This window comes from Vicia villosa, linkage group LG6, assembly GCF_029867415.1.
Source record: "Vicia villosa cultivar HV-30 ecotype Madison, WI linkage group LG6, Vvil1.0, whole genome shotgun sequence".
NCBI classification, from domain to species: Eukaryota; Viridiplantae; Streptophyta; class Magnoliopsida; order Fabales; family Fabaceae; genus Vicia; species Vicia villosa.
This window is the reverse complement of record NC_081185.1, coordinates 154164704-154180372: the sequence shown is the minus strand read 5'-3', so window position 1 is coordinate 154180372 and position 15669 is coordinate 154164704. Positions and strand designations below refer to the sequence as shown.

The 15669-nt window shown below is 37.1% G+C and overlaps 1 protein-coding gene across 7 annotated transcripts; it reads left to right on the top strand.

Moving 5' to 3' along the window:
- The first annotated feature begins 10 nt into the window (after nucleotides 1-10).
- LOC131610620 (sugar transporter ERD6-like 5) lies at nucleotides 11-14721 on the top strand. 7 transcript variants are annotated; one of them, XM_058882613.1, is made up of 18 exons: nucleotides 11-423; nucleotides 582-762; nucleotides 833-985; nucleotides 1076-1135; nucleotides 2144-2209; nucleotides 2304-2369; nucleotides 2487-2562; nucleotides 2647-2711; nucleotides 8105-8197; nucleotides 8300-8380; nucleotides 8463-8547; nucleotides 8687-8730; nucleotides 8900-8962; nucleotides 9043-9102; nucleotides 9400-9453; nucleotides 9771-9830; nucleotides 9907-10021; nucleotides 10134-10573. In XM_058882613.1, the coding sequence occupies exons 1-18, from the start codon at nucleotides 365-367 to the stop codon at nucleotides 10262-10264; spliced, it is 1512 nt and encodes a 503-aa protein (XP_058738596.1). In that variant the 5' UTR covers nucleotides 11-364; the 3' UTR covers nucleotides 10265-10573. The 7 variants fall into 7 exon arrangements, 4 of the variants coding, with proteins under 4 accessions (XP_058738596.1, XP_058738595.1, XP_058738597.1 ...); XR_009286547.1 differs by lacking the exons at nucleotides 9043-9102; nucleotides 9400-9453; nucleotides 9771-9830; nucleotides 9907-10021; nucleotides 10134-10573 and adding exons at nucleotides 13541-13654; nucleotides 13881-13930; nucleotides 14022-14136; nucleotides 14225-14246 and having other exon boundaries at nucleotides 13-423; XM_058882612.1 differs by lacking the exons at nucleotides 9043-9102; nucleotides 9400-9453; nucleotides 9771-9830; nucleotides 9907-10021; nucleotides 10134-10573 and adding exons at nucleotides 13541-13654; nucleotides 13871-13930; nucleotides 14022-14136; nucleotides 14225-14721 and having other exon boundaries at nucleotides 151-423.
- Nucleotides 14722-15669: the final 948 nt, after the last annotated feature.

Genomic DNA, 15669 nt, shown 5'->3' with positions numbered 1-15669 from the left:
AAAATTGCTTTTGACTCTTACAAAAACCAGTTGAAACATGTTATGCTATTAGGGCAACTCTTCCTAAGTGAACTCAAAGCTCAATCCACATTTTAGATCTATCCAACTTTAAAATCAATCTCGCATACAAACCCACATATGATAGACACCTCTTGCATCTTGCTATCATTGTTCTCTTACTAAAGCATTAGTTTTGCATGTACCCACTCTTTAGTTTACATTTCAACCATTTTCTATATTCACGCATCCTCATCATATCACACACACGTATCTTGACTTCTCATCGTCGAAACCACCGTGCGATTTCAAAATACCAATTAAATCAGAATCACCGATATCTCCAGGCAGCGCCACCGCAGAAACGATGTTCGTTAAAAACAACACTATCCAATTCCCCACTACCAGTTTTGCTCAACACCATAGGTATTCACTCATTCACAACTAACTTTTTCATTCATAACTAACTTTTTCTCTGTAGTAACAAGACTCGAGAGATTAGTCTATGCGGTTGCGAGCTGATGATAACGGGTTTATACATGGATAAAAACTAACTAATCTCTGAATCTCTTTCCTACTAAAAGGATAGAATCTTCTAATCCTCTTCTATTCAGAGGAAATGCCGAATCGCAACAGCGTAGTTCCGATGATGATGATGACGGACAGAAGCAGAAGCAGAATGCAACTTCTTCTTCTATACCATCACCGACTCTCACACTTACCACTCTTGTAGCTGTTTTTGGTTCTTACGTTTTCGGAACCGCGGTAAGCTAATTCACTATTTTCTTTCAACAAAATGCATTAAGAAAATCTCAATCAATGTTTTGTTTTGCAGGTCGGATATTCTTCCCCTACTCAATCTAGAATCATGATTGATCTTAATCTCGGTGTAGCGCAGTTTTCAATTTTCGGTTCAATTTTGACAATTGGAGCTATGATTGGTGCCATTGTCAGTGGTACAATAGCAGATTACGCTGGTAGACGTCTTGTAAGTTTTGCTTCGGTGTTTATTTTAAATTGAATGTTGTGTTGTTTTCCACTTTAATTGAATTTGGTTATTTTGTGTTATGGTGAGCAGGCTATGGGATTCTCACAGCTATTCTGTATTTTGGGATGGCTTGCCATAACAATCGCAGAGGTATGTAGTTCATTTCTTCCACTCTATTACCAAATTCCATAGTTTTCGGTTGTGGCTTCAGTTCGTGAGAACATCCCTACTGAAAAGATTGATCCATTAGGTGTGGAAGAGCCTCATGGCTTAAGTATCACATTATGCTTTCTTTTTTACTTAATGTTGGAATTATAACATTTTCTTTATGCTTGCGGCGTTCATACTAAATGAACATGGCTAACGCAAGTACACAACTTATGTTTATTCCAAGGAAGGGGTAAAGGACTTCCATGGAAAGGATATTGCGTTGGATGTGTGGTAAGATTGTATGTGATAAGATTAAAAATGAGAATATTAGAGAGAGGCTTGTGGTAGCACCTATAGTAGAAAAGATGGTGGAAAATAGGCTTAGGTGGTTTGGGCATGTAGAGAGAAGACTTGTAGTTTCTGTTGTAAGGAGAGTAAATCACATGGAGATGATTCAAACAACTAGAGGTAGAGGAAGACTTAGAGAAACAATAAGAGAAACTATTAATAAGAAAGATCTCGATATTAACAAATTGGATAAATACATGGTATTTGATTGAACATTATGACATAATTTGATCCATGTGGCTGACCCTACTTAGTGGGATAATGTTTGGTTGTTGTTGTTGTTGGAAATTTGAAGTATAAGTCATGATATTAACTAGGAGAAGTTGCACTTAGCTCTTCTATTTTTTTAAACAAATACTCATCTGGATCCTTATTTATTGAAGAAATTGCTTTCCCCTCCCTTTAGGTTTGTTTAACTGACACCCTTATTTTGAGTGTAATTGAGGGGACATCACTGTCATTTACAAAATAGAATGACACCCTTATTCTGAGTGTAATTGAGGGGACATCAATGTCATTTACAAAATAGAAACAGATAGACAAAGTTAAGCTACCAAACGTGACCTACTAAGATTCTATCAGTTGAATGCTCTTCTTATTTCCACGGGTTTCCACAAGTTCAGTTGTTGACATCTAATCTTTGGTGGTGCTTGTTTGAAGGATGCTTGGTGGCTTTACATTGGAAGACTGTTGGTAGGATGTGGGATTGGCCTGCTATCTTATGTGGTAATTTTTGTGACATGTTATTTGATATCATTGCAATTAAAACAATTTTCAGTCACCGAAAGAATACAAGTAAACACTTCCCTTTACATAATAGGTACCAGTTTATATAGCAGAAATAACACCAAAGAATCTTAGAGGTCGATTCACTGCAGTTCATCAGGTGAAGCAATATTGTAATGTTATAATATCAATTTGCTCTTTTTTTTTGGTGTACCTTGTATTTTTGTATATGTCATTGTATCACATTTCAAATCTATATTTGATTTTATTTTGACAGTTAATGATTAGCTGTGGGATGTCATTAACTTATCTTATTGGAGCATTTGTAAATTGGCGGATTTTGGCTATAATTGGTAACATTCTTCTTTCTAGTGTTCTTTTCACAAAACAAAACCAAGTGTTTGTTATAATTCTCATACTTTTCGTCTCTATCTCAGGAATTGTTCCTTGTCTTATACAGCTTCTCAGTCTTCCCTTTATCCCGGATTCTCCTAGGTGGCTGGTGAGTTGTGATAAGCCTAGGCCACCCATCACCAAGTTTTACACACGCAGGCAGCGACTCCCAAGGAGTGCAGAGTCAGGAGATGCGAATCAGGGGGCGTGACCCTTGGTGAACAGACACACCCACCCGAAAGGATGCAACCCTTGGAACCCAACAACATCAAATCTAACAGTTATAACCCTTCAAATTAATTGTGCCAATTAGGAACAGATGTAAATACAGTATAAATAGAAGCAAATCAGAATTAGGAAGGCATTCAGAAAAAATTAGGAAGAATTTGAATTGTGGAGAGACAGGCTCTCGAAAACCTGTGTTGTAATATTCCAATATTATCTACATAAATTTCAATTTTCATATTTTCATTTCTGTTCCATTTTTTGGTTCTTATCAATTGGTATCAGAGCACCGTCCAGGTGCTTTGCTTCCAACTATGGTGACAACTCGATCTAATCCCGAAAACCCAGACACGATGGAGAGAATTTTAGAAATGTTGATGGCGGACCGACAAAACCGAGATGTAGAACGACAACAATTCGAAACACGCTTTGCACGTCTAGAAGCCATGGTGGAAAATTTGTCCAAGCATTCAGAAGATGGCACACCCAAAGGTTCCATCAATGGAGAACGTTCAACCAAGGTCCACACCGGAGAAAGAAAAACAGAACGATGGAGAAAATTGGCAATCCCCATATATGATGGAGAATCCGATGCTTATGGCTGGATAAATAAATTGGAACGCTTCTTTCAAATGAGAGAAATCCTTGAAGAAGAGAAAATTCAGGCAGTTATGGTGGCTCTAGAGGGAAAGGCACTATCTTGGTTCCAATGGTGGGAAAATTGCAATTCTGATATTGGATGGGAAGATTTCAAACTTGCCATTCTTGAAAGGTTCCAAACTTCAGCCACTCTCAACCCTTTTGCTGCCCTCCTTGCACTTAAACAAGAAGAAACGGTGGAAGAGTACGTTGAACAATTCGAAAAGTTTGCTGGTATGCTGAAAACTATCGATGAAGAACATTTAAAGGACATTTTTGCGAATGGATTAAAGGAAGACATTGGGGCAGAAATTAAACTCTACGAACCACCCACTTTTTCAATCATGGTCAAGAAGGCATTAATGATCGAACAAAAAAATAGAGCAATTTGGAAGGTGGGACCGAATGCTCCTTCTAACTCAAATTCAAAATTCAACAACTCGTATCGAAGCCCATCCTATTCGAAGACTATTACTTATGGTGTTAGTCAGAAAGGTGGAGGAAAAAGTAATGGCCCTTCTAATTCTTTTGCGGGAAGTGTATCTGTGAACAAACCAGAAAACAACAACCGACCCAGAGGATTTCAACGGTTAACCGAAGCAGAACTTCAAGAGAAGAGGAAAAAAGGAGAATGTTTTCGTTGTGAAGAAAAATGGAGCACTTCTCATGTATGTAGAAATAAACAATTTCGGATAATGTTAGTAACAGATGAAGATGATGTTGAAAACTCCGAAGAGGAGCCCGAACCCGAATTTGGAGAAACGCCCCAATTATCCATGAATAGTATTGTGGGATTTACTTCTCGCCGATCCTTGAAGGTTTGGGGAAGTATTGATGATAACAAAGTCATAGTACTGATAGATTGCGGTGCCACCCACAACTTCATTTCAAAGGAACTAGTGGAAAAATTACAATTAGAAGTGGAAGACACTCCATCATACGTTGTAGAAGTCGGAGATGGTCACAAAATCAAATGTAAGGGAGTATGCAGAAAGGTTCCCTTGAAAGTGCAAGAAGTACAAGTACAACAACAGTTCTTCTTATTCGGCCTTGGAGGCGTGGATGTGGTTTTAGGCATGGAATGGTTAGCAAGCCTAGGAGAGATTAGTGCCAACTTTGAACAACTGACGTTGGGCTTTAAGATTAATGGAAGAAAGGTAATTTTAAAGGGAGAGCCAGAACTTTCAAAGAAAGATGCCTCACTTAATTCTATGTTGAAAGCTTTGCAGCAAGGAGAAGGGTTCTTTATCGATTATCGTCATATTCAAGCAGAGATAGATTGGAAGGATTCAATCCCGTCAGAATTAAAAGATGTGCTACATGATTTCCCTTCCATCTTTGAACCCCCAGAAGGACTTCCTCCTCATCGGCGTCAAGACCATGCCATTCACCTCAAAGAAGGAGCCCAAATACCGAATATCAGACCATACAGATATCCTCACTATCAAAAAACAGAAATTGAAAAATTAGTTGCAGAAATGTTAGAAGCGGGGATCATCCGACCATCTACGAGTCCTTATTCTAGTCCTGTCATCCTAGTCAGAAAGAAAGACGGTAGTTGGCGGTTTTGTGTAGATTACAGGGCCTTGAACAAAATCACTGTTCCCGACAAATTTCCCATCCCGGTGATTGAAGAGTTGTTAGACGAAATAGGAGGGGCCAACATCTTTTCAAAACTGGATTTAAGATCCGGATACCACCAAATCAGAATGAAGGAAGAGGATATTGCAAAAACTGCTTTTCGAACACATGAAGGTCATTATGAATTTTTGGTACTTCCATTTGGACTTACTAACGCACCTTCGTCTTTTCAATCATTAATGAATGAAGTATTAAGGCCAGTACTCCGAAAATACGTTTTGGTATTCTTCGATGATATCCTAATATACAGCCCTTCTATGGAAGAACACAAGCAACATCTGCAATATGTATTAACGTTACTCCAACAAAATGAATTGAAGATCAACGGCAAGAAGTGCTCATTTGGCCAAGATAACTTGGAATATTTGGGACATGTTATTTCTGCTGGAGGAGTATCCGCAGATCCTAAGAAGCTGGAAGCAATGACGTTATGGCCTTCACCCAAGGATGTCACTAGCTTAAGGGGATTCCTAGGCCTTACTGGCTATTATAGGAGGTTCGTTCATGATTATGGCAGAATAGCAAGGCCATTGACCAACCTGTTGAAGAAAAATGCCTTTCAATGGAGTCCAGAGGCAGAACTTGCATTCGAACAACTAAAGCAAGCCATGACCAATTTACCTACATTAGCAGTACCCAACTTTTCAAAACCTTTTGTGGTTGAAACAGATGCTTGCGGAACCGGACTAGGGGCTGTTCTAATGCAGGAAGGAAGACCCCTGGCCTTTTGGAGTACTACCCTATCAGAAAGGAATCAGAGGAAATCAGTGTATGATCGCGAATTAATGGCGGTCGTAAAAGCAGTCCAGAAATGGCGACACTACTTGTTGGGAAATCATTTTATTATTAAAACTGACCAAAAAAGTTTGAAATTTTTGACAGAGCAGAGAATGATCGGTGAGGAACAATACAAATGGATTTCCAAATTAGCTGGATATGATTTTGAAATACAGTACAAACCAGGGAAGGAAAATTCTGTCGCCGATGCCCTATCCAGGAGAAGTTCTTATTGTGCCATGACAGTCTTACAAATTCACGATTTCGAGGAATGGATTGAAGAGATCAAACAAGATGTCAAGTTACAAAAAATCATGCAAGACCTAATTATCAATCCCATGTCTCATGCTGGCTACACGTTAAGGGATCAGAAACTATTTTACAAGGAGAAATTGGTGTTGTCAAAATCATCCTCCAGAATTCCCATCATTTTAAAAGAATTCCATTCATCCTTGGTAGGAGGACACTCAGGAATCTTCAGGACTTATAAAAGAATAGCAGATCTAGTTTATTGGGAAGGGATGAAAACCGACATAAAAAATTTTGTTGCAGCTTGCGAAGTCTGTCAAAGAAACAAAAGCGATAACTTGTCACCGGCAGGACTGCTACAGCCATTACCAATTCCTACTCAAGTATGGACAGACATTTCGATGGATTTTATTGGAGGACTACCCAAATCCATGGGGAAGGATACAATTCTGGTGGTGGTTGACCGGCTCACCAAATATGCCCACTTCATACCATTAGGGCATCCTTACACCGCTATCGATGTTGCTGCAGTTTTTCTACAGGAAGTTGTAAGATTGCATGGATTTCCGTCTTCCATTGTTTCAGATCGTGATCCTTTGTTTTTAAGTAATTTTTGGAAAGCCCTTTTTAAAGCAGCAGGTACACAACTAAAATTCAGTTCGGCATACCATCCTCAAACGGATGGACAAACGGAAGTTGTCAATCGATGCTTAGAGGTTTATTTACGATGCTTAACAGGTACTAAGCCTAAGAAATGGGTCTCTTGTCTTCCCTGGGCTGAATTCTGGTTTAATACCAATTATAATGCTTCAACCAAAATGTCCCCTTTCAAAGCATTGTATGGACATGATCCACCTCACATTCTTAAGGGATCCACCATTCCGTCCCGCCTTGAAGAAGTCAACAAACTTACAATTGCTCGAGATGAATTATTGGCGGCTCTGAGAGAGAATTTGTTGAAGTCCCAAGATGTCATGCGCACAAATGCCAACAAACGCCGCCGAGATATAACATATGAAATCGGTGATTGGGTGTTCTTAAAGATGCAACCTTACAGGAGAAAATCCTTGGCTAAAAGGATTAATGAAAAACTCTCGCCTCGATTTTATGGTCCTTTCCAGGTGTTAAAAAAAGTGGGTGCTGTTGCTTACAAATTGGATCTTCCATCTCATAGTAAAATTCATCCAGTATTTCATGTCTCTCTCCTCAAGAAGGCCATTGGTGATTCTTTCCAATCCCAACCTTTACCACCTATGCTATCTGAGGATCAGGAATTACAGGTTTATCCGGACTCTGTTTTAGATATTCGTGAATTACAACCTGGCAACGTGGAAGTCTTAGTTAAATGGCAGAATCTGCCTACAAGTGAAAATAGTTGGGAATCTGTGGCTAAATTTCAAGAGGTCTTCCCAGATTTTCACCTTGAGGACAAGGTGAATCTTTTAGGCGGGGGTATTGATAAGCCTAGGCCACCCATCACCAAGTTTTACACACGCAGGCAGCGACTCCCAAGGAGTGCAGAGTCAGGAGATGCGAATCAGGGGGCGTGACCCTTGGTGAACAGACACACCCACCCGAAAGGATGCAACCCTTGGAACCCAACAACATCAAATCTAACAGTTATAACCCTTCAAATTAATTGTGCCAATTAGGAACAGATGTAAATACAGTATAAATAGAAGCAAATCAGAATTAGGAAGGCATTCAGAAAAAATTAGGAAGAATTTGAATTGTGGAGAGACAGGCTCTCGAAAACCTGTGTTGTAATATTCCAATATTATCTACATAAATTTCAATTTTCATATTTTCATTTCTGTTCCATTTTTTGGTTCTTATCAAGTTGTCCGTGATATGATTGTTTGGGGCCTTATGTGTTGGACACGGTCTGTTCAAGCAGTTGGAGTTTTTTCATCATTAGTTATGTATTTGAGTCAAGACATGTCATCAAGTGATGCTCGTGATCTTCTGTAGGCAAAAGTCGGCCGCTTGAAGGAGAGTGACTCTTCATTACAGCGCCTTAGAGGAAAAAATGCTGATGTCTATAAAGAGGCCAATGAAATCCGAGTATGTAATTACTTTTTGTACTTTAGAATACACTCCTGTGTTGTAAAAGCAAAAAGCAAATTGATTAGTATATCATCTTATGAATTGTATTTTTATTTGTAGGATTATACCGAAACCCTTCAGCAACAAACGGAGGCTAGCATTATTGGCTTATTTCAATTGCAATATTTGAAGTCACTTACAGTGAGCTGTCTAAATTAGTCCTATTCATGGATCAAATCTTAATTTTTTGCAGACTCTTATGATACTCACCTACTTTGTTTAGGTAGGACTCGGCTTGATGATACTACAACAATTTGGAGGGATTAATGGCATTGTTTTCTACGCAAATTCTATATTTACATCTGCTGGTATGTGCAGGTTCTTTTCTATGCTAATAGCCTAATACTACTTTTACTACTACACGACAAATAAAAGAAAACAAATACATGAATATTAGATTTACGACGACATGGTTCACAGAATTGCAAAATTTCTTATCCATGACAGGGTTCTCGGAGAGTATCGGAACTATAGCAATGGTTACTGTTAAGGTTCTTAATTCTCTTCACACAGTTTCATCATTTATGTTGGTCTAATTCTGTATAAGAGAATGGACTCACACTTCATTACTAACTTCTGAGTCTCTTAACACAATTTCATCATTTTGGGTTTGTAGATTCCTGAGTCTCTTAACACAATTTCATCATTTTGTGTTTGTAGATTCCAATGACAATTTTAGGTGTATTTTTGCTGGATAAATCTGGAAGACGACCACTTTTACTGGTAATACGTTTGAGATTGTATTCCTTCTTATTTTGCTATGTTTTGTAAATTCTAAATCCGAAATTTTGACTCTTACACAGTTGTCTGCAGTGGGAACTTGCTTAGGATGCTTCCTCGCAGCCCTGTCATTCTTCTTGCAGGTTCTAATATCAAAATATATGCTCTAATAAAGGTTTTTCGGATGAATTATTAATAAAGGCCTGTTTAGGTTGACTTATTTATACTTATCTACTGGTACAAGTACAAGTACTTGTGAGACTGTTTTGGATAACTTATGAGACTGTATTGGATAACTTATGAAAATAACTTCTAACATAATTTATAAAAACATTTATTTTAGCTTATAGCCTTATACACTAGCACTTGTATCCCATACATGCTTAATAAAGTTGTTTATCCAAACAACACCTAATAAGAGTTAGACTTGTCTTGTGCAGGACATACATAAATGGAAGGAAGTTAGTCCTGTTTTGGCGCTTGTTGGTGTACTGGTAATAATGCTTTTGCAATCATCCTCGTACACGTTGAATCTTGGACTATAGTGTGAAATCTCCTAAATTTTAACTCAAGCTCTTAATGATGGAGTAAATAGCTACTCGATTTTCGAGTCATTAGAATCTTAGTCAATTGCAAAATACTATTAGAATTTCTTGCAAATCTAATGAAGTTCTCACTAAAACTTTGATGATGTGCCCCATTCTCATAGATTCTTTCATTGGCTTTGTACAGTTGTGCTTTCCTTCATGTGATAGAAATGATTATTTTGTTAAATAAATGTAATTCTCTTTTTTATTTTGTTAATGACCAGGTATATGTCGGATTTTTCTCGCTAGGCATGGGGGCAATTCCATGGGTTATAATGTCTGAGGTAGATTCGTCTTAAAACAAATCCAAACAAAATAATTCCTCAGCATGTTAATGAGTGGTTATATTTCATTTTCCAGATATTTCCTATTAACGTGAAGGGTTCTGCTGGAAGCTTAGTAACCTTAGTTAACTGGTTGTGTTCTTGGATTGTATCATATGCTTTTAACTTCCTCATGACTTGGAGTTCAACAGGCATGTTTGCTTTTAATCTTCATATTCCTCGGTTCTTGAATGAGTTTAATTTTTTTAATTATGTAGTACATATATAAGAAATGAAATTGATTATTGTGTTATGTTCGGCCAGGAACTTTCCTTGGATTCGCTGTTGTATGCGGCTTCACTGTTATATTCGTAGCAAAAGTAGTTCCTGAAACCAAAGGGCGTACACTCGAAGAAATTCAAGCTTCTTTGAATTCAAATTCAATAAAGAGATGAATTCAAAATACACAAAACCCAATAAGAAGTTTCAAAAATGGAAGATTGATTCTAAATGAAGCTTCCATGAAACATCCTTGCCCATACAAAGATGGAAAAGCGCGAAAATTGCATTTGCAAGTCTCACAATTATTGTATTGTAATAGTGTGATTTTTACTTTTTTTTTTCTTGACAGAATGCGATTTACACATCCTTAGAAATAGGTCTTAAATTATGCCAAAACATCTTTGTTTTCTTTTTTGGAGTTTTATATGTATTATACTCAACTAGTTCTGTACCTTGTGTAAATTATTTTGTATTTATGTGTATTATTTTGTTCTTTAAATAACTGTTGAAAAAAGTCACATAAAATAATGAAAAATGCTAGCAACACTCTCTCTAATACTTACTTTCTTATTGGTTGAAACATGTGTGGGTCCTACCACTTTATGTGGGATCCATTTCCAAAGTGAGGGACCCACACATGTTTTAACCAATAATAAAGTGAGTGCTAGAGATAGTGTTAAAAAGAGAGTGTTGTTAGCACTCCTCTAAAATAATATCAAGTTCTCTCATTTCTCCTCCACAAATTTTGATAGCACATGCTGCATATGTTACATATACATTAAAATAACTAAATTCAAAGACAAAATGATTATATATATACCACAAATTTTGATAGCACATGGCATATGGTATCTATAGAAAAAACAATTTATCATTCAATACAATAGCTTAAACAAAATCAGTTCACGATTTCTACAACAAAACCAGAGCCAATCATTTCATCACAACATACACATTCATTTTTTCTTCTTTGACAGTATCTTAGATCCTGCTTCTGAGTTCTGAGTGTAGTTTGTCATGGACAATGGAAGTACCGAACCAATTGAATTTTCAACTCATCTTCTTTCTTCCATTCGCGAAGAAGCTAGTTCAGCACCAACTAGTATTCTTATACTTAGTACCCTTGTTGCTGTCTCTGGTTCCTATGTTTTTGGCTCTGCTGTATGTTTCCATTGACTCCATGCTTTAGGGGGATTTAACAAACAAGTTTATGATGTATACTAACACTCTCATCTTGCAGATCGGGTATTCATCCCCTGCTCAATCTGGAATCATGGATGACCTCAGTCTTGGCGTAGCTGAGGTTTGAACTTTCTTTCAATATTTGAATCAGTAATCACCAAACACTTGCTTATCTATTATTATTGGTTTCATTTGGCTCAGATTTATTAGTCTTTCTAAGTCAAACTAGTTGCATTTATGCAGTATTCAGTTTTTGGTTCAGTGCTCACAATTGGAGCGATGGTTGGAGCCATTGTTAGTGGTAGTATAGCAGATTATGCAGGTCGTCGACTTGTAAGTTTCTCCAATTCTGCGTATATTTCCTAAAATGTGACCGCAATTAATTTTAATATTGTCTTATTTATTGTTTTTTCAATTTGATATCATAGGCCATGGGATTCTCACAGCTATTCTGCATCTTGGGATGGCTTGCCATAGCACTCTCAAAGGTTGCTTGGTGGCTTTATGTTGGAAGACTATTGATAGGATGTGGAATAGGCCTTCTATCTTACGTGGTAAATTGTATCGACTTTTATTGTCATAATTACAATTCAAATGATACTTAGCCACTTCAAAGAATTACAACAAATAGGTAGTTCCCTTTCAATTTTAGGTACCGGTTTATATTGCTGAAATAACACCGAAGGATCTTCGAGGGGGATTCACTGCAATTCATCAGGTAAGTAAAGCAATACTATCCATAGGTTGTGTGACTTACCAGTACCACCTACGTATTACAAATATGATACATATAGGCTTATTTCAAATCCTTATTTTGATATGATCTTGACAGCTAATGATTTGTTTTGGAATATCATTAACTTATCTTATCGGAACATACTTGAATTGGAGGGTTTTGGCTCTAATAGGTAATGTTCTTTCTGGTTTTATTTTTTTACAAAATGAAATTAAGAAGCCTTTGCATCAACTCAACCTTTTCTTTCTATATTTCAGGAACTATTCCATGTCTCGCACAGCTTCTGAGTCTAAACTTTATTTCTGAGTCTCCTAGGTGGCTGGTGAGTTGTTCACGGCTGTTATAGGTTTATCGCTTGGGTTGGACACAATTCAAATAAGCTACTGAAAATTTTCATAATTTGCGAAAATAAAAGTGATTGTATGTAATCACAAGTGTCATTATTGTGTCAGACGTGCCTTTATTATACAGTTTCGGTGCTGCATCCAAAAAGCAAGTGATAGTTTGCAATCTTCTGCAGGCAAAGGTTGGTCGCATGGAAAGGAGTGAATCTGCGTTACAGCACCTTAGAGGAAAGAATGCTGATGTTTCTGAAGAGGCTATTGAAATTAGAGTATATAATAAACGTTTGTTCATTTGTGTTGATTTGTGGGTTATAATAACCTAGATAGGAAACAAGAAAAAAGTGTTAACATATTTTATACACTGTACTCTTATGTAGGAATTTACAGAAGTCTCTCAACAGCAAACGGAAGATAGCATCATTGGATTATTTCAATTACAGTATTTGAAGTCGCTTACTGTCAGATTTCTATGCCTAATTCATGCATCTTATCTTAAAATTTTGCAGAATCTTATGGTATTTAGTTACAATGTTAGGTAGGAGTTGGCCTGCTAATACTACAACAATTTGGAGGGGTTAATGGCATTTCCTTTTATGCAAGTTCTATATTTGTGTCTGCTGGTACGTGCAAGTTTCGTTCATGCTTCTATTAGATGACCTATGTAACCGACACTTCTCATTGAAGACGTGTGAGGTGTCTGATACTGGCACAATTGGACTATTCTATTTTCTCAAACTATCATCCGTGTCAACGTGTCTAGTGTCCGTGTCATTGGTCCATTGCATATCGCATGTAAAGAAGGTGATTACAAATACATTAGATTTATAACATGATTCTCATGAAAGTGAAAATTGTTATCCATGGCAGGGTTTTCCAGAAGTATTGGAACAATAGCAATGGTTATTGTTCAGGTTATAAATTCTCTTCATATAATTTATTTGTTGCTTTCTTCTTAATGATGACGAATAAGACGAGATATATGTCAATTTTGACAAGTCATTACCCAGTCTCTTCACATTATTCAGTAATTTCTGTCTTCATAGATACCAATGACAGCTTTAGGAGTAATTTTAATGGATAAAACTGGAAGACGGCCACTTTTACTGGTAAAAACAATCGATCTTTTGTGCGTTCCTTTTCATACTATTTAGTAAATTTCGGAATCTGAAACGTTTACATTTATACAGATCTCTGCATCAGGAACATGCTTAGGATGCTTCCTTGTATCCCTGTCATTCTTTTTACAGGACTTGCATAAGTGGAAAGAGTTCAGTCCTATTCTTGCACTCGTCGGTGTACTGGTAATGATTGGTCTGATCCTTTCTATTAGATTTTTGTATTGTACCTAACTCATCTTTACGTAACAAATTTAAAAGACGTATGTGTCATTTTTTATAAACTCTTTTTAGGTCTTATCTAATTTAATGCGGCAGCGGGACTTGAGTTTTTTCTAAATACTTTCGCTGATTTTTCGTCAACCTTAATATTTGAATTCATGAATCTTTCTCACTTATCAGGTATATACAGGTTCTTTCTCACTTGGCATGGGAGGAATACCCTGGGTTATAATGTCTGAGGTAATATTGCTCTTTCCATGCTTGGACACTATATGAAAATTTTGATTTTAATATAAGTTCTCATCTTGACTAGATAATCTTTTTTTACCAGATATTTCCCATCAATGTGAAGGGTTCTGCTGGAAGCTTAATAACATCTGTTCACTGGCTGTGTTCTTGGATTATATCATATGCTTTTAACTTCCTCATGAGTTGGAGTTCAACAGGTAGGTTCTGAGTAACTCCTGATCCCTCAAGCAAAAATAATGCTTATCAAGTGTTGAACAAGTTCATTAATATGTTATTTTTTACCAGGAACTTTCTTCATGTTCTCTAGCATATGTGGCCTTACCGTTCTATTTGTAGCAAAACTAGTACCAGAGACTAAGGGGCGTACACTTGAAGAAGTTCAAGCGTCTCTGAATCGATATCCAACAAAGAGATGAATTTGAAATGACACTGAGAGAGAATTGCAAGCATTATAAATCCAAGTAATAGTTTTAAACATGGTATATTGTAGTGGTGCATAGAGGTTGAGGAAACAAGCTTGTCCATGTTGTGTTTTCATTCATAAAATTTGAGTCATACCATTTTCAAATGGAAGTGTTTGTCATTCTTTAAATAAATACTATGTATTCCTGTATTGAACAAGAGGGCAGTCACCTGAGTTGATGAAGTCACTCCTTGTCTCTTCTGGTACAGTTCTTCTTCAAAGTATGAAAATGAATAGGTAAAGACACTCCGATACTAAAGTAAGGTAAGTTGTAAACATGATTTAATTGAGATATCAAGTGTGTATACTTGAGAGACAACCCCCTATTTATAGTGGTTTCAAACTCTGATACAGACCTATTTGAGTTTATCCTACTCGTAGAGCCGTGGCATCGTAGTCGGGGGGAACACCTCGATATGCCCAATGGTTAGGACACACCCAATTTCTAATGCTCTTATCATCAAGCACATCAATCACGAGATTCAAATACGGAGAAAGTCAAGATAGATTAATCAAAGGAAGGAAATAACATATTTATTATTAATTTAATTAAAATAGATTTAATGTACAATAAAACACGATTTTTTTTTTGGAAATAAATACATTAAGAATGATAAACAAATAAGACGCAAGACATCTACTAATTGTTATTATCATCATTTGGCTATTTCCTTTTCCAATACATGCCTCTTGATAGGGGTGGTAAAATGGATCCGGCCTGTTGGACATGTCCGTTTTACCTGCACTTTAGTGCGGGACGGACCGAGGATTTAGGCCCTCATCCTCTAATGTGTCTGCTCCGCTCAGTCCCGTTTTTTTTCGCGGACACGATTATTTACATTTTTTTTGTGTTTTTAGGTTTAAAAGATGTAGTGCTCGCGGACTTTCTCAGCTACACCCTCACTTTTTTGTAGGGTGGGCCTAGATTTTAGGCCCACAACTTCAACTATGCCAGCCTCGCCCCGTTTTTTGCGGGGTGGACCTAAGCGAGGCGTGCATGCCCGTTTGTCACCTCTACCTCTTGACGATCGCAATTTCCTTGGTCAACTCTTGAACAACCAACAGTTCCTTGAGAGATTACTAAGAGAGTTAAAAACATTCCTTCAGAAGATGATCTTTGATTGCCCTTGCTATCACTTGCTTCTATTGGAACAATCTCTAAGTTTCCATCATCAATTCAAACCTTGATCAAACTTAGAGATCTCAACTTTAACCACGAACTTGGTGATTAGACTTCCGTAGGGTAATCTTGATGAATTTCTTCTTT